At 38.2% G+C, this 19,019-nt stretch overlaps 1 protein-coding gene across 1 annotated transcript in view; it reads left to right on the top strand.

Annotated features, from left to right (window-relative positions):
* Positions 1–635: 635 nt before the first annotated feature.
* Positions 636–19,019, top strand: part of LOC141006318 (ras-specific guanine nucleotide-releasing factor RalGPS1-like) — a 91,358-nt gene continuing 72,974 nt past the window's right edge. The window contains exons 1-7 of the mRNA XM_073478483.1: positions 636–692; positions 4,872–4,976; positions 5,543–5,593; positions 7,646–7,729; positions 8,956–9,045; positions 11,655–11,747; positions 16,529–16,655. Of these exons, the coding sequence (XP_073334584.1) occupies positions 636–692; positions 4,872–4,976; positions 5,543–5,593; positions 7,646–7,729; positions 8,956–9,045; positions 11,655–11,747; positions 16,529–16,655 (607 nt within the window). The remainder of the gene's footprint in view (positions 693–4,871; positions 4,977–5,542; positions 5,594–7,645; positions 7,730–8,955; positions 9,046–11,654; positions 11,748–16,528; positions 16,656–19,019) is intronic.

The raw sequence follows: 19,019 nt of genomic DNA, 5'->3' as shown, positions 1-19,019 counted from the left end.
CAGGATCAAAATGTATGCTGCACAACCAGAGAGAGCTCAGCCAGTCTTTAAGGACCATGTGACAGGCTACATGGTCCTTTCACTTTTCATGTCATGGCATTAATTTGTTTTCCACAGCTTATCTTGTATGGTTGAATGGTCAGATATTTGGGTAAATTATGCTAATAGTGGCCAATGTAGCTTTGAGCTGCTAGCCTTGAGCAGAGATGCGGAGCGTGCTACAGAGGCCTAATAAACCCACTTCTTTTTTATTCCACACCACTGGATTTCAAACAGACACTGGCTCAAGTGACATCACTTGAGGCGGGATCTAAATGTGCCTCTACACCACTGCTGATAACTGCCAGCAACACTGCCATGACATGTGACTTGGTTCCAACTGATGTAATAGGGCTGCCAAAAAACATGGCATCTAGTACTAACACAAACAGAAGAAACTGTTCATAATGATGGAAAACATATTTTTCTAACTTTAGAGCTAATTAAGGGAAAATATAATGAAAACACAGATCAGATTTAAAGAGGTTTAAGACTTGTGTCCTCTGTTTCCAGGCATGGATGAGAGGTTATGTGTGTCCCCCAGCTAAAGGCCTCTGTCGCCCTGAACTGTGCATCCCACCAGTCCCTCTGTGAGCATGTATCGCAGGAACGGACTCTCGGATGGCACCAGCATCAACTCCGTCACCTCAGAGGTAAGAACAAGCTCCTGCAGTGTTCACTGCTAGTTTCTTGTTAAGTTAGGCCTCAGGGCTGAACAATTTAGATTTGTTTGTCATAATTGCTGTCACAACCTGTCTCTTTGGGTCATGAAAAAGTGGGAGACACATCATTCTAATGATTAAACAAAGTAATTTACTGAAATGTAAGCATAATAAAGATAAAAAAAACATTGGATGTAAATGTCAATAGAGTGAGCGTGAGTAACAGACAGTCAGTGTGAGTAACAGACAGCCAGCATGAGTAACAGAGTCTAGACTTTATAGGGTGGTGACACAGGGCTGTGGTCTCACCAGCAGGCATTGATGACCATACCATCCAACACTTAACTGCCAGACATGGTAACACACAGACACTGCTGAGATGAGCAAAGACGAGCAAAGTTTGGTTTTACTCCATCATGAAGTTCCACACAGGATTAATGTGGGCATAATATTAACGGTGTTTAACATCTCAAGTAAAGGGAAACTTCAACTTCACATTCTGACCTTATCATTCATAAGCTGCCATTCAAAAATGCCTCTTCCAAGGAGGACGTGTTTAGTTTGTTGGTTTGTTTGTTTTTCAAGAAACTTGGTGTAAGGGTGTAAAAAGGGCCAGTGACCTTAAAACATTAGAAGATGGGGCACCCTGCCCTGGTGGAATAAATGCCAGAGGCCTACATCTTAAAATCCAGTAGATGGTAATTAAGTTCAATAGAAACAAAAACATAGCTAATTGTAGAATTATGAAGACTCCTTATCACAATCCACATTCACAGATACCAGTAATCTTCTGGCAGTACAGTACCACTATGGGGGCATAAATACACCTATATCATGCAACTAATTTATTACTAGCAAATTTAAAATGACTTTTTGTCATCCTTGTGATGAACATAATGTTTTCTTTATCAACTGTCTTTGATAACAAACTGCCATGTTCATGATGTTATTTCAGTCTAAGCATTTGGTATTTCTACATGTGTACATGATAATTAAGTGTTAAGGTTAATACACAAATGTATTTGAAATATTTACAATTTAAAATGGCACAACCATGTTTTGACATAATTCCATTGGTTTTGGTCCACACATGTATAGAGGTTGCACTTACAGATTTGTATATCCTAGAATTGTGGACTATTAGCCCTGGTGGAGGTCTGCGATAATTGGGAGTGTCTTCGGAGAAGCAGAATTACAGCTTTTGTTCACAGTTTTCATGAGCAGCTAATGTTTCTCACATTTTATCCTTAATGCTGAACATTAGGCCTCATGATTTCCATTGTCATTTAAAGTAATTATAGCAGAAGCCAATGTGCTGATATTGCTGTTGCTGTCCTGGCTGCATTGGCATTAGCAGGGCAGTTGCAGTCTTAATCCTCAGTGATAAAAGTGATGAATAGAATAAAGAGCCATTCATCTCTGATGGTCAGTGCTGTTTCCTCCAGCTGCTCTTGAAATGTAGAATTAATTAATTTAGAATTACCTAAGCCTGTCACAATGGCTGAAGGCTCAGCTTGAACATTGTATCCCCACAAAACAAGTTAATTCAGATGTGTTTAAATATTGATTCCGAACTAAAGAATGAAAGGGAGATGAGATTACAGTACCAACATTTATATATCCTTGATGATTTGTGATTACTCATTAAAGATTTTTTAAATAATTGGTTTTCACTAAAAAAAAAAAGATGTCCTATTTGTGAAAAATACTTGTTTCCGGACAAAATGTAAGGTTAAAGTGATTCCAGTGTGTTTAGGCGCAATTTTTTCTAGTTTTAAGAACATTTTGATGATTATCAGGATAATATCATGAATCGCAATTTTGTTGGACAGGATAATCATGACATTAAATTTTCATATTGTCCCATGGATTGTGTTTATTGGATAGATCAGCTTTTCTGCCAAGCTAGCCCGTTACATATCAGGGGAAAAAAGTCGTTTTTATTTTCCACCTGTGCAGCACTTGCACATAGTCTCTATTCAAAGCATCTAAAAATGACTTTTACATGTTTCTTCTTGTACATGGGAAGTGCACTTGTATAGTGTTTTTCTACCATAACAAACAAAGCGCTTTACAATTGGCCTCTTTCACCCGTTCACACATACACACTCCCACATCGAAAATGACAGAGCTTCCATGCGAGGCGCTGACCTGCTCATCACAAGCAACTTTGACTTCAGTATCCTGCTCAAGGATGGTTTGACATTTGGACAGGAGGATAGAACCGATCATGGGATGAACCCATCCTATTGTTCTCTTATCCAAGTATTATTTATAACAAGTCCTTTCCATTTGGTGTTCTTGATTAAAATTCCAGAGCTGAAACTTATTAACCCAGGAAGGACAAAACGCCAACATTCAGAGCAGATCGACTCAATGCTAAATAAAGAGCCTGAGGGAAACTTCAGCGGTATCTCTGCCATATTATTAGAATTTGAAAGGAGTAATATTCCAGGAACAGAGCATCTGTTTTTACTAGATGGAATCCTTGATTCACTATTATAACCCAGTGAATCACATTATCTAAGTCCTTTATATGTTTAAAGGAGCATTCTGTAGCTTAGGTGAAGAAATGTTAATGAGAAGACAAAGATCTTCATTGACTGATTTCTTTCTGCCTAAACAAACTAAATAACCGAACTCTCTTTGTTTTCATGACTGAATAAACTGAATAAACAAACTGACCTTAAAGGACAACATCATTTTTGTTTGTATTATTACCTCATTAATATTGTTAATACAAAAAAAACCAAAAAACAGTTTTTTTCATGACATGTCACCACCACCTGATGATGACTGCAATAGTGTGAAACCATCAACTGGCTTGTGTATGGCCTCATCCAAAAGCACATGTGCTGCTGTTTGGCTTTGTGCACGTGCATGACAATATACAAAACTGGGACCCAGACAACAAAGTCGGCTCCCTAGTTTAGATAGTAGTCAAAGGGGAAGCCTGACTGAGGATATCTTATGTATGTGTGTGTGTGTGTGTGTGTTTGTTTGTGTTCATGTGTGTTTTTGTTGGTTCGGTATAGATGGAAAAAATCATCTTGAGACAAAAAGTCAGAGCAAATTCTGTGAAGTTTAAGCCAAACTGTCTGTGAGATTTTTATGTGAAGTTTGCACTTGCTGACAGAAGGGAGATGGAGGACCAGGGGAAAAATATGGAGTGAAACTAAATTAAATGAATATAACTTATATAGAAGGAAACTTGGATCCTTCTAAATGTGTTGCTTTCTTTATTATCATTGGTGAATGATATAAAATAGTAGGGCATAAACTTTTTTGGTTTCTAAAGTAGGACATGACAAAAAAGGTCTGAGAACCGCTGCACTAGATAGAAAAGAGGCCTGTAGGTCATCAAAATCACAAGGAATTATTGTTTCAAGATCATGAAGGCCCAGATAAAATGTTAAGGGCAGTGTGACCATCAGTGGTTGATTAAACTCTGGATCACCGATGGCACCATCATTAAGATTTTGCAGTAGCAGGGTAATGAGACATTTTGTAATGAATCAAGCATATAAAGAGAATAAAAGTAGAGTTTCCCTCCAGTCAAACCTGTGTTTTTCTTCTTGTTTCCTCCAGTTGAATGTTTGAGCTTCACTGTGTAGAATGATGTGTGTGCAGTTTGACACTAGAAGACACATTTCCACATTTATTGCTCAAAGTGTAAATTATCTCTTTGAAATCCAATTTTAAGAGGCGGAGCTACGAGCAACATTTGGGACATCACAGATCGTTTGGAAGCCAATCCTGGTCCAATATTAAGCAAACAAAACAAAGTATGATGTCAAGACTTGAAGCCTCCAGGTTGCAAACATTGAGAAATTGGACTTTACAGTGAAGTGGGAGACATCATTGTGAAATGAAAAACATATTTGCATATTCATAGATTCTGGATATATTCTGTATTCTAGAGTAGGTGCCATTTTAAAGATTTCAATGTGTTAATTATACTTTTGTTCTGCAAAAAAACCATGACAAGAGACACTAGAGAATTTGTGCTGTATTTATGCCTAATACATGTGTTGAGGTTGACTTACTACATTTTGTCATCCCTGTTATGACAGTACATCATTTAATGTCAAAAATTCTCCTTGTGCCCCAGCAGCAGGTTACATAGGTAAAGAACAGTTGCTATGACAGTTTAATGTGTGTTTCTCTCAGGCTAGCAGCAGCTCTGATTCTCTGGATGGACCCTGTGTGGACTACGCCAAGAGCTATGATGCAGTTGTCTTTGATGTGCTGAAGGTGACACCGGAGGAGTTTGCTGTGAGTACGCTTCATCTGTCACTCAGTTTTTATGCAGCATACCAGACGGAACAGATCTCACCTGACGCTCACTATTTCTTACCTGACAATGGAGATAGGCTGTCAGCTAACAGCATCCTTTTTGAAGAACCTATCAGTGGTATTAGCAGCTGCTGTCTCTGTTGCGACACTTCTGAAATCAGAGCTCCAGATTTAGAGTTAACCACAGTAAACAATCATTTTTAAAGATACTGGTGTGTGATTTAAAATGGCTTATTTACATTTTAAGCATAATTTCATTTGCTTCAAGTCTTGTCTGCTCATGATAAACTCACCAGTGACAGCAGAGTGACTGTACTGTTTACCATATATATATATATATATAAATATATATATATATATATATATATATATATATATATATATATATATATATATATATATATATATATATATATATATATATATATATAGTGTGTGTGTGTATAACAATATTATATTATGTTATACTATACTGTGTATAGTATATTGTTTCTTAACCTCCTACATATTGAAAAATAATGTGGATTTCTTTCTTGTTTTGTCAGAGCCAAATCACCCTGATGGATTCGCCAGTCTTTAAAGCGATACAGCCAGAGGTAGGAGGGCCCTGTTTCAAGAGCATCATTTCCATTTAACACTGTCCAGCTGTGGTGTAGCCCTTTAAATGACTGTTTGTTTGAGGTGTTCTGCTAGTTCATCTCATTTCTTAATAATATATTTTTGGTAACTGTGTTAAATACTCTTACCAGGCAACAACAGTTCTTAAGAGAACAGCAATGATTTGTTACAGTTTACTTCTTTGAAATAGATGTACAAAGGTCCCAAAGAAAAACCTCTAATGCTGCTCTGATGGCCTTCACAGCTGTTGCCACTCAGCTGAACCCAGACTGGCCTTAGTGGTTGAACTGTCCACTGGAAACCCTGCGTACCCTCTGTTAGTCAATGAAATTCCAGTCACTGAAGGATGTCCCTCCCACCACAGGCCCTACACAGAGTGTATGCAGGGAGGAGAACCAGGCAGAGATGGTGGAGACATCAGGGAATGAGAATTAGAAATTAAATCCAGAAGAAGCTTCCACAAGCACATGTCGCACGTTTTAATTCACTCATCCAACATGGACTCCGACTTACATTTACAGCTGCACAGCCATGAACTTTATTTTTCCTATTTCATTTTCAAGAGTGGCCATGCCTGTTGAGCATGCTGTTTAATGCGTCCAACACTTGATCCATTCCAAGTTCTCTCAACACACTCTGGCCAGAAGCCTAGAAGATAATGCTAAAAGTTCCAGCTAGTTCCAGTTCCTTATTTAGACCTTATCTTCCTGATGAGAGCAGCCTGCTATCGAGGACATCATATTATAGTGATTGGTTGACAAATGACTGGTCTTTGTCAGAGAATGTGAAATACCAAATCATCAACACACACAAGTGCGGGGAACAAAGCGGATGTTACTGTGTGACAGATTTAATACGACCCTGAATCCAAAGAAATTCAGATGCTTTGTCAAAAATCGTTTTTGACCTACAGTATACTCATTGGAATACAACACAAACACAAGATATTAATTGTTAAAACAGGTGACCTTTGTCTTGCTGAATATACACTCCTTTTAAATTTGATGCTTACTGATAATGACTTTCTGAAATGTTCCTGAGGCTTCCCGGGCTGCATCTGTTGACCAATCGGAGGATACGTATAGGCTGTGCCTCTGACCAAGAGCCTTCATTAGGCAATACAATATCGCCCCACACTGGATTTGTTATTAATCGCAATATACTTGAGCCTTGGTGCTTTCATTTCTCGATATGAAACATCACCATCTTCCATTTTATAAAGCCTAGTCGTACTTATGAGCATCGTTCGCTCTCGCTCTCACTCATGCTCATTACGTTCCGTTCACCAAACATATGAGCACGTTCATGTACAACACTGCCTGAGCCCATGTAGTAAAATCCCTTTTAGAATCAATTCAGCTTTTGATTTAGTGTTAACTGAGGGATCAGAGGTCACAAGATTTCACTGTTGGTTTTTGACCTTACCCTTGCATGTAGAGATGTCTCCTGACTCTCTGGATTCTCTTATATCCATCTTTTGTACTATAGATGGTGAAATCCCTAAGTTCTTTACAATTGAGTGCAATTGAATTGAATGTTGTTCTTGAACTGTTGGAGTATGTACCCACGCAGTTTTTCACAAAGTGGTAAACCTCGGCCCATCCTTACTCATGAATGACTTAGCCTCTTGAGGACGCCCCTATCATAAACAATCATGATACTATCAACTGTTTCCTTAACCTGTTTACCAACTATCTCAGAATGACAGAGGGAACAGCTAGACGTTTCTTCTGCACTATAACACAGCAATTGTGTGTTGACACAGTAGGACTGGCAATGAGAGATGTCCTGATGGCTCACTAGAATTCCCACAGGGGAGATTTGCACTTGCTTTCTTTCACACCTTGACATGGTACAGCTCTGAGGGGAAACACTGACGATATATAATGATTTTTCATGAATGTGATCTAATCTGAGGGTATTTCATATTGAGACAAGTGGTCACCTGTCACTGGCTCTAGTGTAAAAATGTGGTATTGTCATTGATCATCACACTGGTAGTGGAATTGGTTTGATTTTCTGATTTGCAGGAGCTGGCCAGCTGTGGATGGAACGGGAAAGAGAAACACAGTTTGGCCCCCAATGTGGTCGCTTTCACGCGCAGGTTCAACCAGGTATGTCTTACAAAAGTTCTCATAGTTCAATCTCTTATACATCTCAAATAATTACACTAATGAAAGTTATTGGGAGCCCAATTAGCTCACCTGGTAGACAGTGCAGCCCAAGTCCTTAGTCCTCAGCCAGCGGGCAAAAAAAATCAACAAATGCAGGTTTATGCAATGACACTGACTCAAGTGACATCACTTGAGGACTTCACAAAGCTCCCTCCAGAGATACAAAAGGCTTTATACAACTTTTTTAAAACATATTTAGTAGTATTCCACAATAGCTTGAAACAAACTATGATGCCTAAAATTAGTTTACAGGGTGAGTAGATCATAGCCACTTTTACAGAAGAACTCCAGTCAATATCCAGAGAATCAGATCAGGATATTCTCCATGTCTGCCTGTTCACACATGCAGCACACAACAGGAGATTGTCCGTGTCAGATGTGTGCACACATGTTTGAAATATAGCGCATCGTTCAGGTGAGGGGCAGCGCCTGGGTAGAAGCTTGCAGGAGGCAGGATATGATGCAAAAGATACGCTGCAGAATCCCTTTCCCTGGATCTGGCTTAAGATTTGGCGTCGGCCCGAACTGCCAGAAGTTTGTGTATTTCTTTATCCCTCCAATTCAGACATTTTGTCTGTCCTCATTGTCGATGTTTAAATTAACTCTTCTTCTCTCTCTATCTCTATCCTCGGATATTTGTATTCTTCCGGGTGCGTTCCAGTCGCGTGATGTGCACATCATCAACATGTCTACTTGCTTACTGTGAATTCACTCCAGATAACTGTCTGGTCTGTTCACACATGTGGCTCACCTGGATTTAGGACTAGGGAGCTGGCAGGGTAAAGTCTGAGGCAAAAAACAAAAACATTTGTGTTCACACATACAGCTCCTCCAGGTGAACTGGATAAATCCAGAGTTACAGTGCATGTGTGAAGGGGGTTTAATTAACAGAGTTCCCCTTTAACGCTGTATAATGAAAGATGAACAATACTGTATGTAAATAACAATTTGTTGTATAATACATTTTATTGCAGATATATAATGGCGTATCTGTTCACTAGTGTTGTAGCCTTTTAAGACAGTTGTTTAATGTCCAGTACTTTCTACATCTTTTAGTGTCTCTTGCAAGTCTTCAATTTTATTGAAGTGCAGTTCTAAATCAAACTGTTACACCCAGACTTATGTGTTAGTGTGATTATATGTTTTAAAATGTTGCTATGTTTCAGGTGAGCTTTTGGCTGGTGAGAGAAATCTTAACTGCCCAGACGCTGAAAATCCGAGCAGAAATACTCGGCCATTTTGTCAAAATAGCAAAGGTGAGTTCAATTTACTGAATAATGCCAAAGTTGTTTATTGATAAAAAGCATCTTTCTTGTGATAGGGATTTATTTTGTAGCCCAAGATACAAGTAAGTGATATTGTGCAGTTTAAACACAGTTTATCGTGTAAATATATCTATATATGTTGAATATTGTTGTTGTCAACTTCTTTCTCGCTCTGTTAACAATATTATTAATGTTCATTGTATCAATATATGCAGTGCTGTACAAAGTAATGTGGTAAAAGTCATACTTGAGTAAAAGATATATTATGTTAAAATATTGCTTTGGTAAAAGTGAAAGTCACCCATATGGATAAAACTGGAGTAAAAGTCTTTTTAACACTTTATAATAACCATCATTAATAAATGATAAACTTATTGTCAATTAAACTTAAGTTAATAGTTATTTCACTCTTAACAAACAATGAAATTCTTTATAAACATTTATAAAGCAATTGTAAAGGTTTATAAACATCAGTTTTATAATGACCATCCAAATAATGTTTATAGATGAAGTACACAGTATTTATTAAACATTTACAAAGTATTATGAACATCAGTTGCAACTTTACAATAAACAGTTGCTTAATAAATAGTTTTATAAAGTATTTCATTTAATAGTGATGGTTATCATAGTGTTACCAAAATTACTAGTAACAATTAACTAAAGTAATCAAATAAATGTAGTGAAGTAAAAGTAGAGTATTTGCCTCCAAAATGTACTGGAGTGAGAGCATAAAGTAGCAGAGAATGGAAGTACTCAAGTAAAGTACAGGTACGTCATAATTGCACTTAAAAACATTCCTTGAATACATTTACTTAGTTACATTCCATCAGTAAATATATGTTTGAGGACAAAACATGCTGTTAATCTTCAGTGTTGTTCCAATAGAAGGCATTAATAAGTTCAACAATAAACCCATCTTCAGGCATGGTTATGTGTTCAGAAAGCCTGCAGCTGTTTTACTGTTTCGGTGTAGATTTTTATTTCATTGGTCACTGCCAGTCGCTCATAAAACAAACTGAGGTAGTCTGTGAAGATGCAGCAAACAGGAGCTACCCAGGTACTTTATTGCGCTGTATGAGCAGTGACGGAGAAAACAGAGACACTGATGGCAGAAACAAAATGGTGTTTCTCCTGTTGTGGTCTGATCAGGGAACAGTAGCAGAAGGAGTTTTTCCCCGAGGTCAGAGTGTGGGATGGAATGGAAACTTGGAACTGCCTCTTCTTCACATATTGGCAAAAATATAGACGGCTGAAATGAAACTAGTGAAGCATGCTTCATACATGTGACTGTAACCAATTCCAGATAGTTTCACATAGTTTCACATCCCTATAGGGAATCACTCTGCATTTTGTCATTAGGTTGGAACTCCCATGAATATTTTGATTGATTTAAATATTTACATCTAAAACAGTTATCAGAACTGATAAAACAAGGGAGTTATATTACATTTATCTGATCTGTTTAAATGTCTGTTTCCCATGGATCTATACCATCTACCCTCATGAATCTGGGTGGCCTTGCAGGAACAGGAGGGGAATATTATTTGACTGGACAACAGTCTTCGAGACAACATCTGAACATATCCCTATATATTGACTGCATATGTTTGCATGTGTTGAAACATGCAAGTTCACAACTTGTTACAAGTATGTGGATGGATTGTAATTTGCACTGCATTGCCTTCGGCCTGAGTTCACATAGAATTGTTCTGTGTATGAAATGAAAAACGTTTTAAGGGAGATATTCCATCTTAGTCTTGTGTAGTGATTAGAGTTGTCATTAAATGAGGATTTTCCAGTTACAAATTCTTAAGTTTGGGGACTGGCTGTACTAATGGATTCTTTCCTAAGACATCTAATATTGGATAATGAGGTTGGGTGATAGGTTATTACATCAGCTTTCAACAGGCTGAATTTCTGATGGATGCACTTTATTCTTGTCAGATTTAAAAGCATAATTGTGCTTTATTACAGCACATCTGGCATTTCATTCCACAGCTTCAGCTGTAGATTTCTATCAGTAATAATAAGACTGGACTTGCCAAGTGCATTTCTGAGATCTGGGAAAATGTTGACATTGCTAAAAAGAAGTAAGATTGATAGATATATGCCATATACCATATATAGACATATTTGGAAGAGAACAGTGAAGAGTAAAATTAGAACATGAGCTGTCTGTTGTAACAATCCATCACAGTTTACTGACCACTTCCTGCTCCAGCTGTGACCTGTTGTAAGCTTGAGCAGTTTTCTTGTCGGACTAATGATGTCACCATGTCTTCTCATGTTTTCTCATCTAATAAATTTAGATTGGTGAGTACAGTGTTATCATGACTGAAATAAATGATGGCCAGAACTACAAAATGATACCTGAGTTGTACATGGGATTGCAATTCATAGACTGCTTCTCAACACTTGAGCCGTGGGGGCACCTGCCCTGTTGTTTTTAAAGATACTCGTGATGTTTAAGTAAAGTCAGAAGTAAGTACTGGCTTGTTCTTCAGTGCCAACAGACTGTGAAGTTGTTACACCTGGGGTAATGCAGTATGTAGTACAGTACTGCATGTTGTTCATAAAATATCTGTGTTTGTTCCCAGAAACTGTTGGAGTTGAACAACCTTCATTCTCTGGTGTCAGTGGTGTCGGCTCTGCAGAGCGCTCCCATCTTCAGACTCAGCAAAACCTGGGCGGTAAGTCATCAGCTTCATGCACTGTTAAAACAATAAGTGCTGGTACTTTTCAAACAAGTGTGTAAATCGGCCACTAATCATCATGGTGACTACATTTAGAATTTCTATAGTGAAATAGTGCCGGTGTTCACAACACAAATATATGTAAAGAAGAGAAGGCCTCTGACAGTCGATGTACTTTTAGACAAGTCTTGCCACTGGGCAGCCATCTTGACAAGATCCTGGGCAGTTATTGCAGGCTAACAAGATCACGCGCCTATCTAAATGAATGGAGAAAGCCATAACTTTAGCTTCAATGCTAGAATCACCAGTCAAATCTGATAAAAAACGCTTAAATAATATGGTGACTTTGTCCCAAAATAAGGGTTAAAACCCTTTTTTTCCCATCTGCCATCTCTGGTGTTACAAACTCTTCTATTCAGAAGGTTTTGACTGGTTTGCCTTCTCTCTTATAATGTGTCCGACATTTTCTAATAAATGACATTTCAAAATAACCATACAAAAAATATCATTACCTTTTTTTTTTTAAGGACAGGCCCTCATTTACAGTGATGTTGAGTAAGGGTACGGTCACACATACGAGAAATCAACAGTGGCTAATATTGGCCTCCTGTTCACTTCCATTCTATGTGAGTGACGAGGGGAAAATAAAACATTCACATCTGGTGACAAAGAAATTTTGTTTTGGCTTTGCATGTCCTGCATAGCCCACATTCAGCACCTGAAGGCCGTTGTCATTTGTCTGCATTTCTGTATGTGTAACTTTGCTAACTGTTTATGTAACTGGAAGCTAACTTGAAACCAGATACATTATGCTCTGGTCAGGTAACAAACCTTCAACCACAGACCCACACCCTGCCAGACTTCTCTGAACAAGATTTGAAAACCTTGAACTCACCATGTAGAAACAACAGCTCGTATATAATACTATGAAATATTTATATTATACACTTCACTTTCAAAAAGCTTTCTATCTGTCCTCTCCTGGACCTCAGTGTTGTGCTGGAGGTTTTAGGTGGATCAGATCTTAGTGGACGGTTCTTTTTGCTTTTGACGATCATCCCTCAGAAAAAAATCAAGATAACACGTGGTGCTCGGCTGTCCACTCCAATTTTTTTTTTTACTTCCACAGACGGATCGTACTCTTTATGTTTCTGAGTAGTGAAGTGTGGCTGGCTGCTTCCTTTTTTTCCCCAAACAGGGTGTTTAAATGATTAGCTCCATATCACATACAGCTGTTTGTGAGCTGTGAGCTCTTATAGGCCTTTTCTCCTCCAGGCTATTCAAGTACAAAATGTTTGGTCCTGGTTTTGATATTTAAACATGACTTCTGTTTTTACACAACTCGATAGAAGACCATGAAAAGTGGATGCTCAGCGCCAAGACACATGGAGAAGCCTGGCTCCTGTTGATGTGATTTTATAAGCCGGTACAGAGGGACACTTACTGTATCAGTACATGCTTTTAAAAACACCCACGTTGTATTACAGATGTAGTGAAAGGAGAGGGGTTAAATTTGCAGGGTTACCAACTCAAATCAACAATGAGGCGAGGAGAGCTGTCAAGATATCAGATTTTCACTACATGATTATCAAGCCCTAAAGATTTCACAATCACGGTATTATTGCAAAATGTATCGAAAATTTGAAAAAAAGAAGAAGCTCAAATTCATTGTTAATTTTGTTGATTGTGTTTTGTCTCAAAATTAAACAATAAAACACCAAAAGGGAGGTGGAGACAAAAGCATGATGTTTTTAGAGTCTACTGACTTTTACACCTTATTTTCACCCTCTACTTGGTATGCAAATAGTGAAAGTCCTGATTCAGTGCTTTTAAGTTGATCAGCTTCAATTATTGATTTAAAATGCTTTTGCGTTGAATGGCATTCCAACCAGGGCTGCAGCCATAATTTACTTTTTAATCTTTTATTATTCTGCCAGTTTTTACTTGCCAACATGAGTGTTGGACAATAAAATGTCAGAAAACAGGGAAAAATGCCCATCAGAATTTTTTAGGACCTAAGATGACATCTCCACATTGATTGTTTTGTCTTACTTACAGTTTAAAACCCTGAAATAATCTGTTTACTACTTTACAAGACAGAGAAAAGCCACATACCTTAATATTTAAGATGATAAAAACTGGGGCATGTTTTACATTGTTCCTTCAAAATAGATAATTAATTGATTACCACAATAGTTGCTGATTCATTTTGTGTTACTCGACTCACCAATTGTTTCAGCGTTAATTCCAATTATGAATGTGACGCCATCAGCTATAGTAAGTTGTTTCACTTAAGACTACAAAACCACTGCCTCTAATACAGTACATTAATCATGTTCAGAGACAAGATTCAAGATGTTTATTGTCACTCTGGTTGTACAAGTACACTTTTGTAAAACTCTCTTGCTTAGAGACTCCACTACAGAAATGGTAAATAGTAAGCTGTCAACGGACTGAATTTCTGATGGATGCACTTTATTCTTGTCAGATTTAAAAGCATAATTGTGCTACAGAAATAAAGTTACAGAATAAAAACAGTGACATTTACTGTAACAGTGATGTTAAATAGTGATGCTTATTTCTTGAACAAATGATCTTTGAAAACAAAAAGCATTGGCTTGCACAGAGCACATTAACGAGAGTATATTCTTGGCCTTTGGGGAAGTTATTAAAGGACTGGTGTTTATTAGCTACAACTGATACAATCTGCCCTTTTTCATCTTAAGTACCAAAAGTGACGGGCAGCAGCAAGTAAAAATGACAAGCCTCTTGTCACTTAAAAAAAAAAGGAATAAGAGAAATGTTATCTTGGATCTTCAGCAATCAGTTTTCAAGCTATTTAAAATGAGTCGCATCAAAGCCATGGTGGTGTCTCACCAGCCAGCAAAACACATTTTTACAGTGCTCTTTAAAGTCTCTTTTGGTGGTCTCTTTTTTTGGACCATATTCATGCATTTCTAGATGATAGACGTATAGATATAGATACACATATATACACATAGATACTGGCCCTTGTAAACAGAGAGGCAGTGGTCACCCAGACTTTTGAAACATCTAAATGTGTGTGTGTGCGTGTGTGTGCGTGTGTGTGTGTGTGTGTGTGTGTCGTACCTTTATCCCCCTCCTGCAGTGAGTTCTTTAACACAGCTGTTTTTACTCGTTCATCAGTGCCTGGAGGATACAGACCAGGAGAGAGTTGCAGCCGGTGCCAGTAGAACATTTGGCTGTCTTTGGGCCGCGCGTGTGCTCGCATTAATTGTTGTTGCAAACCGATATCATTGACTTTACTCCCTCGTGGAGGGAGGGTGTCCGCCTGTTCAATGTTTCTTTTAGTAATTTTTTTGTTAATGTTCAGTTGTTGATTACTTGAGACTCATCCCCTCACCTTTCTTGGGGTCATAACACTTTGGGGGCAGGTCCAAGATGGCCCACTGGCACTGGTTGCAGCTCTCACCTGGTACAGTATTTTATCCTCCAGGCCCTGATGACTAAGTGGGACGAAGCTGTGCCCAGTCAGCGATTGCCAGAGAGGGTGGAGGGCAGTGCCTGAGGGTGCATAGGAGAGAGAGAGCAGGCCAAACACAACAACACACACACACACACACACACACACACACACACACACACACACACACACACACACACACACACACAAAAAGCGCTGCGGCACATAACAGCTCTACAGTTATTCTAAATGTTTGTTACTGGGTTGGATAAGTCATGAAATGAAAACGTGCTTTCATGGTGGTGTGTTGAGGATGAATTGAGGAGTCTCACAGCCTGAGGAGGGAGATCTGTAGTCTGGTGGTACCACGTGAAAACTTAATCTTACATAGACACAATTAGGTACGTGACCTCATTGCTATGAGCTATCCTGCAGTATATCTAACAGTATTAAAAATACATTGCATTGTTAATTCACTTGCCTTCAAAGCAAATGCACGTTGTAGCCAGATCAACATCCATATGACATAAGGACAATTAAAGTTGCTTGTAGCTGTTTTAAGTATATATGCCTATTATTTTTCATTATGGAGTGGCGTTGATAGTATTTTTCTTTGACTGTGACATTTGTTACAGTATTCTCAGATTGTGGGACAGAGACTGAAAGTAGGTGTCTAATGTCAGGAATTTAGCAATTTTGTGTTTGTTTCTGGACACTGATTTACCACCAGCACCTTTTTTAGGGTTTAGTTTTGTACACTTGATGGAAACCAATACCACTCAAAAATCTTCCAAGTCACTTACTTTGTGGCTCACCCACAGCATTGGGTCACATGTTGGCTAGAAAGAAAAAACAGACTTTGCCAAATTTGTCTGAAGCAGTCAGGATGATGCACTGCAAACCTCCTCAAACTCACTGTGCGTGAACAGTGTCTAATTAGTTGGCTACTGCAGCCCACAGCAGAGGGGGAAAAATCCACTCTTATACGTTTGCTGTGAAATTATTCTTGAGTATAATCCATTAGAAATAATTGTTAGGAATGGCCCGAGGGAAACCAGGGTGCAACATGAAAAATGAGACCCTCTTCTTCCAAATCCTAAGAACCACCAGCAATTTTCCCAGACAAGTGTTTGTTTTTATGATGCTGAACAACACAGAATCTACATAGATCTCTATCTCTGAAGCAACAGTCCAGCAGTCTGTGAGTTTTGGAACACAGACACAGTTTAATTCAGTTCAGTTAAGACGTTGGTAATGAGGTAAAGGACTTGTGCAAACATAGTTTCAAAGAAGATGATCAACTGTGTGTAATTTTTCTTTTCTGTTGTTGTAGTTGATCAGTCGGAAGGACAAGGCCACATTTGAGAAGCTGAACTATCTGACCTCCAAGGAAGAGAACTATACCCGCATGAGAGAATACATCCGCTCCCTGAAGATGGTGCCCTGTATTCCTTATCTTGGTGAGTCCTCCATCTGTGCTTCATTATCATTATAACTCATAGTTAATGATCCTTTTCAAGCCCCTCAACAAATCCAGTAGGCTGTTCTAAGCCTTGCAAACATGCTCTGTATGCTGTATATATGGTTGAGCTGCACGGCCCATGATATACTGTAAGTCCAGATGTTGTTGATCATCTTTGCCCTGAGATAAGTGTTTTTCTTCCTTTCTTTGCATTGTGAAACACATGTAAACATCACATTTACTAATGGAATGGCACTCAATAGAGTGCATACCTCTGCTAAGGCCCAACAGACCCCTTTTTGTACTCACTCATAGAGACCAACCACCTTAGTATGTCTTAATTTTTTTCATCCAAACCTTCCCATTATTACCTGAGAAATGAATGAAAATATCTCCATGTAACAAACCTCCTGGTGCGTCTTGGAGTTGTACAACTACCATTATTTTCCCTTGTTGTGTGGCTTACTGTAGATGCAGAACGTTGTCTTGACCTTCAGAAACCACAGTCAGACTTGTTATGGCTAGCAAGTGGTAAATATTTTGCTAATAGCTTTAGTAGCTGTCTTGAAGTGTATAATATAATCCATAACAACCTGATGGAAAGCATGGAGGGCACTGACTGTGTTAGTTGACACAGTCAGTTGTTCCCTCATGCTAAATGGGCATCAGGATAACCCTCTGATTTCTGTGTGCACTGAGTCTGTGGTGGTCAATCATCACTCCAGTGTATTACCTCAACAGTAAAATCTCCCAATCCAAACACGTTTTCTGCTGAGAAGCAGTGCTTGATTGATTAGTGTTTGGACAATAAATTATCTAACAATGAGAGCAAGTACAGTACCTGCACAGTCCAGTAGATCATGTAACAGAGCAAGAATTTTACATTAGTTCTGCTTGTAAGACAACATTTGCTATTTGATTAGTTCCAGTCTAGTTCTTGTATTTAACAGAAAACTATTCAAAGTGTCCTGTTGTACACACAGTGGGAGCAGGGACAGATTGTTGCAAATAAGGACTATTGTAATTGAATTAGGACATTTCTCATTCATGCACACGCTATCTCCTGTTAGTCTGGAATGTCATCTGCTGAGAGAGAACGAGCAAAAATAACAAGAAAAGACAAGGACATTGAAAACACAGCAGCATTTTATGATCATTAACAGTACCTTAGTATCAATGTTGGGCTGCAGTTTTTAAGAAATTAGACATTTCATATAGACATATTTACTCTGTTTACACTGCTCCCCTTTGTCTTACTGGTAATCCAGAAATTGAATCTGTGATTGTAGTCCGATGTGTGAAATGTGTGTGACTGAATAGCAGTGTTGAAGTTGCTTACCTGAGAATGAAAGAAAATGTTGGAGGAGTTAAGCATCTCGAGTACTCAGTGAATCATTAAGTGTGGAGCTGAATAAAATAAGATCAGTGGAAACACAAGCAGGGCTGTACATTGTTTATTGCAAGATGGATTACATACAGACTATAAATAATCTTAACAAAACAGCATATATATACACAGAGTACCTGGTACATACTGTATCTGCACAATGATACAGTGACTGATCTTTTTAACAGACCAGGAAACCTTTGGTGGGGAGATGAAATAACTGAGTTGTTCTGTTTGGTTTCTGTTTAAGTGTACTGTAGTTGCTTTACCTGGAAAACCTGCAGTGAAATTATTTTTGCACATTTTATAGTTTTTTTGCGACATGTTTTTGTAAATTCTGTCTACATTTAAAGACATTTGATCTAATTCACAATGTCCATATTACATAGATGTGATGGATTAGCTTGGATATTGTTGGTCGGTTTATTTTTTTACTTTGAACAGTCAGTTTAGTTTCCTCCTCTTTATGCTAAGCTAGGCTAACCACATCCTGACTCCAACTTACTAAACAACTAAGTGCAAAATTGTGAACTGTTCCTTTAAAAAAGGCAGGTTTAGTGTTCCTGTATGATTTCATGCAAGGAAGAAATGCCCTTTTTGAAACATGGAGACCTTTCTGAGCACAAAAAGTGCAAAGTTAGTGAGTCATAGCACAAAATATCAAGTACCAGAATGTTCAGTATCAAATCATCATTCTTCAGAAATTGCATAATAGTCATTTGAGATAATATAACAGTCAATGGTGGATGAGGATTTAGTGAAGATCAGCTCTGTATCTGCACCATTAGTGGAAACAACAACAGTTTTTGTTGCAACTTCATATCTCACTTATCTCACTATAAAGACGAGCATTGTACAGTATCGTTGCAGTCCATAAATGCAATTTAGCTCAAGAATCTTCCATAATGTATTCAGTGATACAGGTAGCTGTTTGGTCCATGGTCCTGGTACTTTGATTCAATGTTGAACTATTTT

Source organism: Pagrus major, chromosome 12, assembly GCF_040436345.1.
Source record: "Pagrus major chromosome 12, Pma_NU_1.0".
Lineage (NCBI taxonomy): Eukaryota > Metazoa > Chordata > Actinopteri > Spariformes > Sparidae > Pagrus > Pagrus major.
Note: the sequence above shows the minus strand (reverse complement) of the source record. Positions and strands in the feature narration are given on the sequence as shown.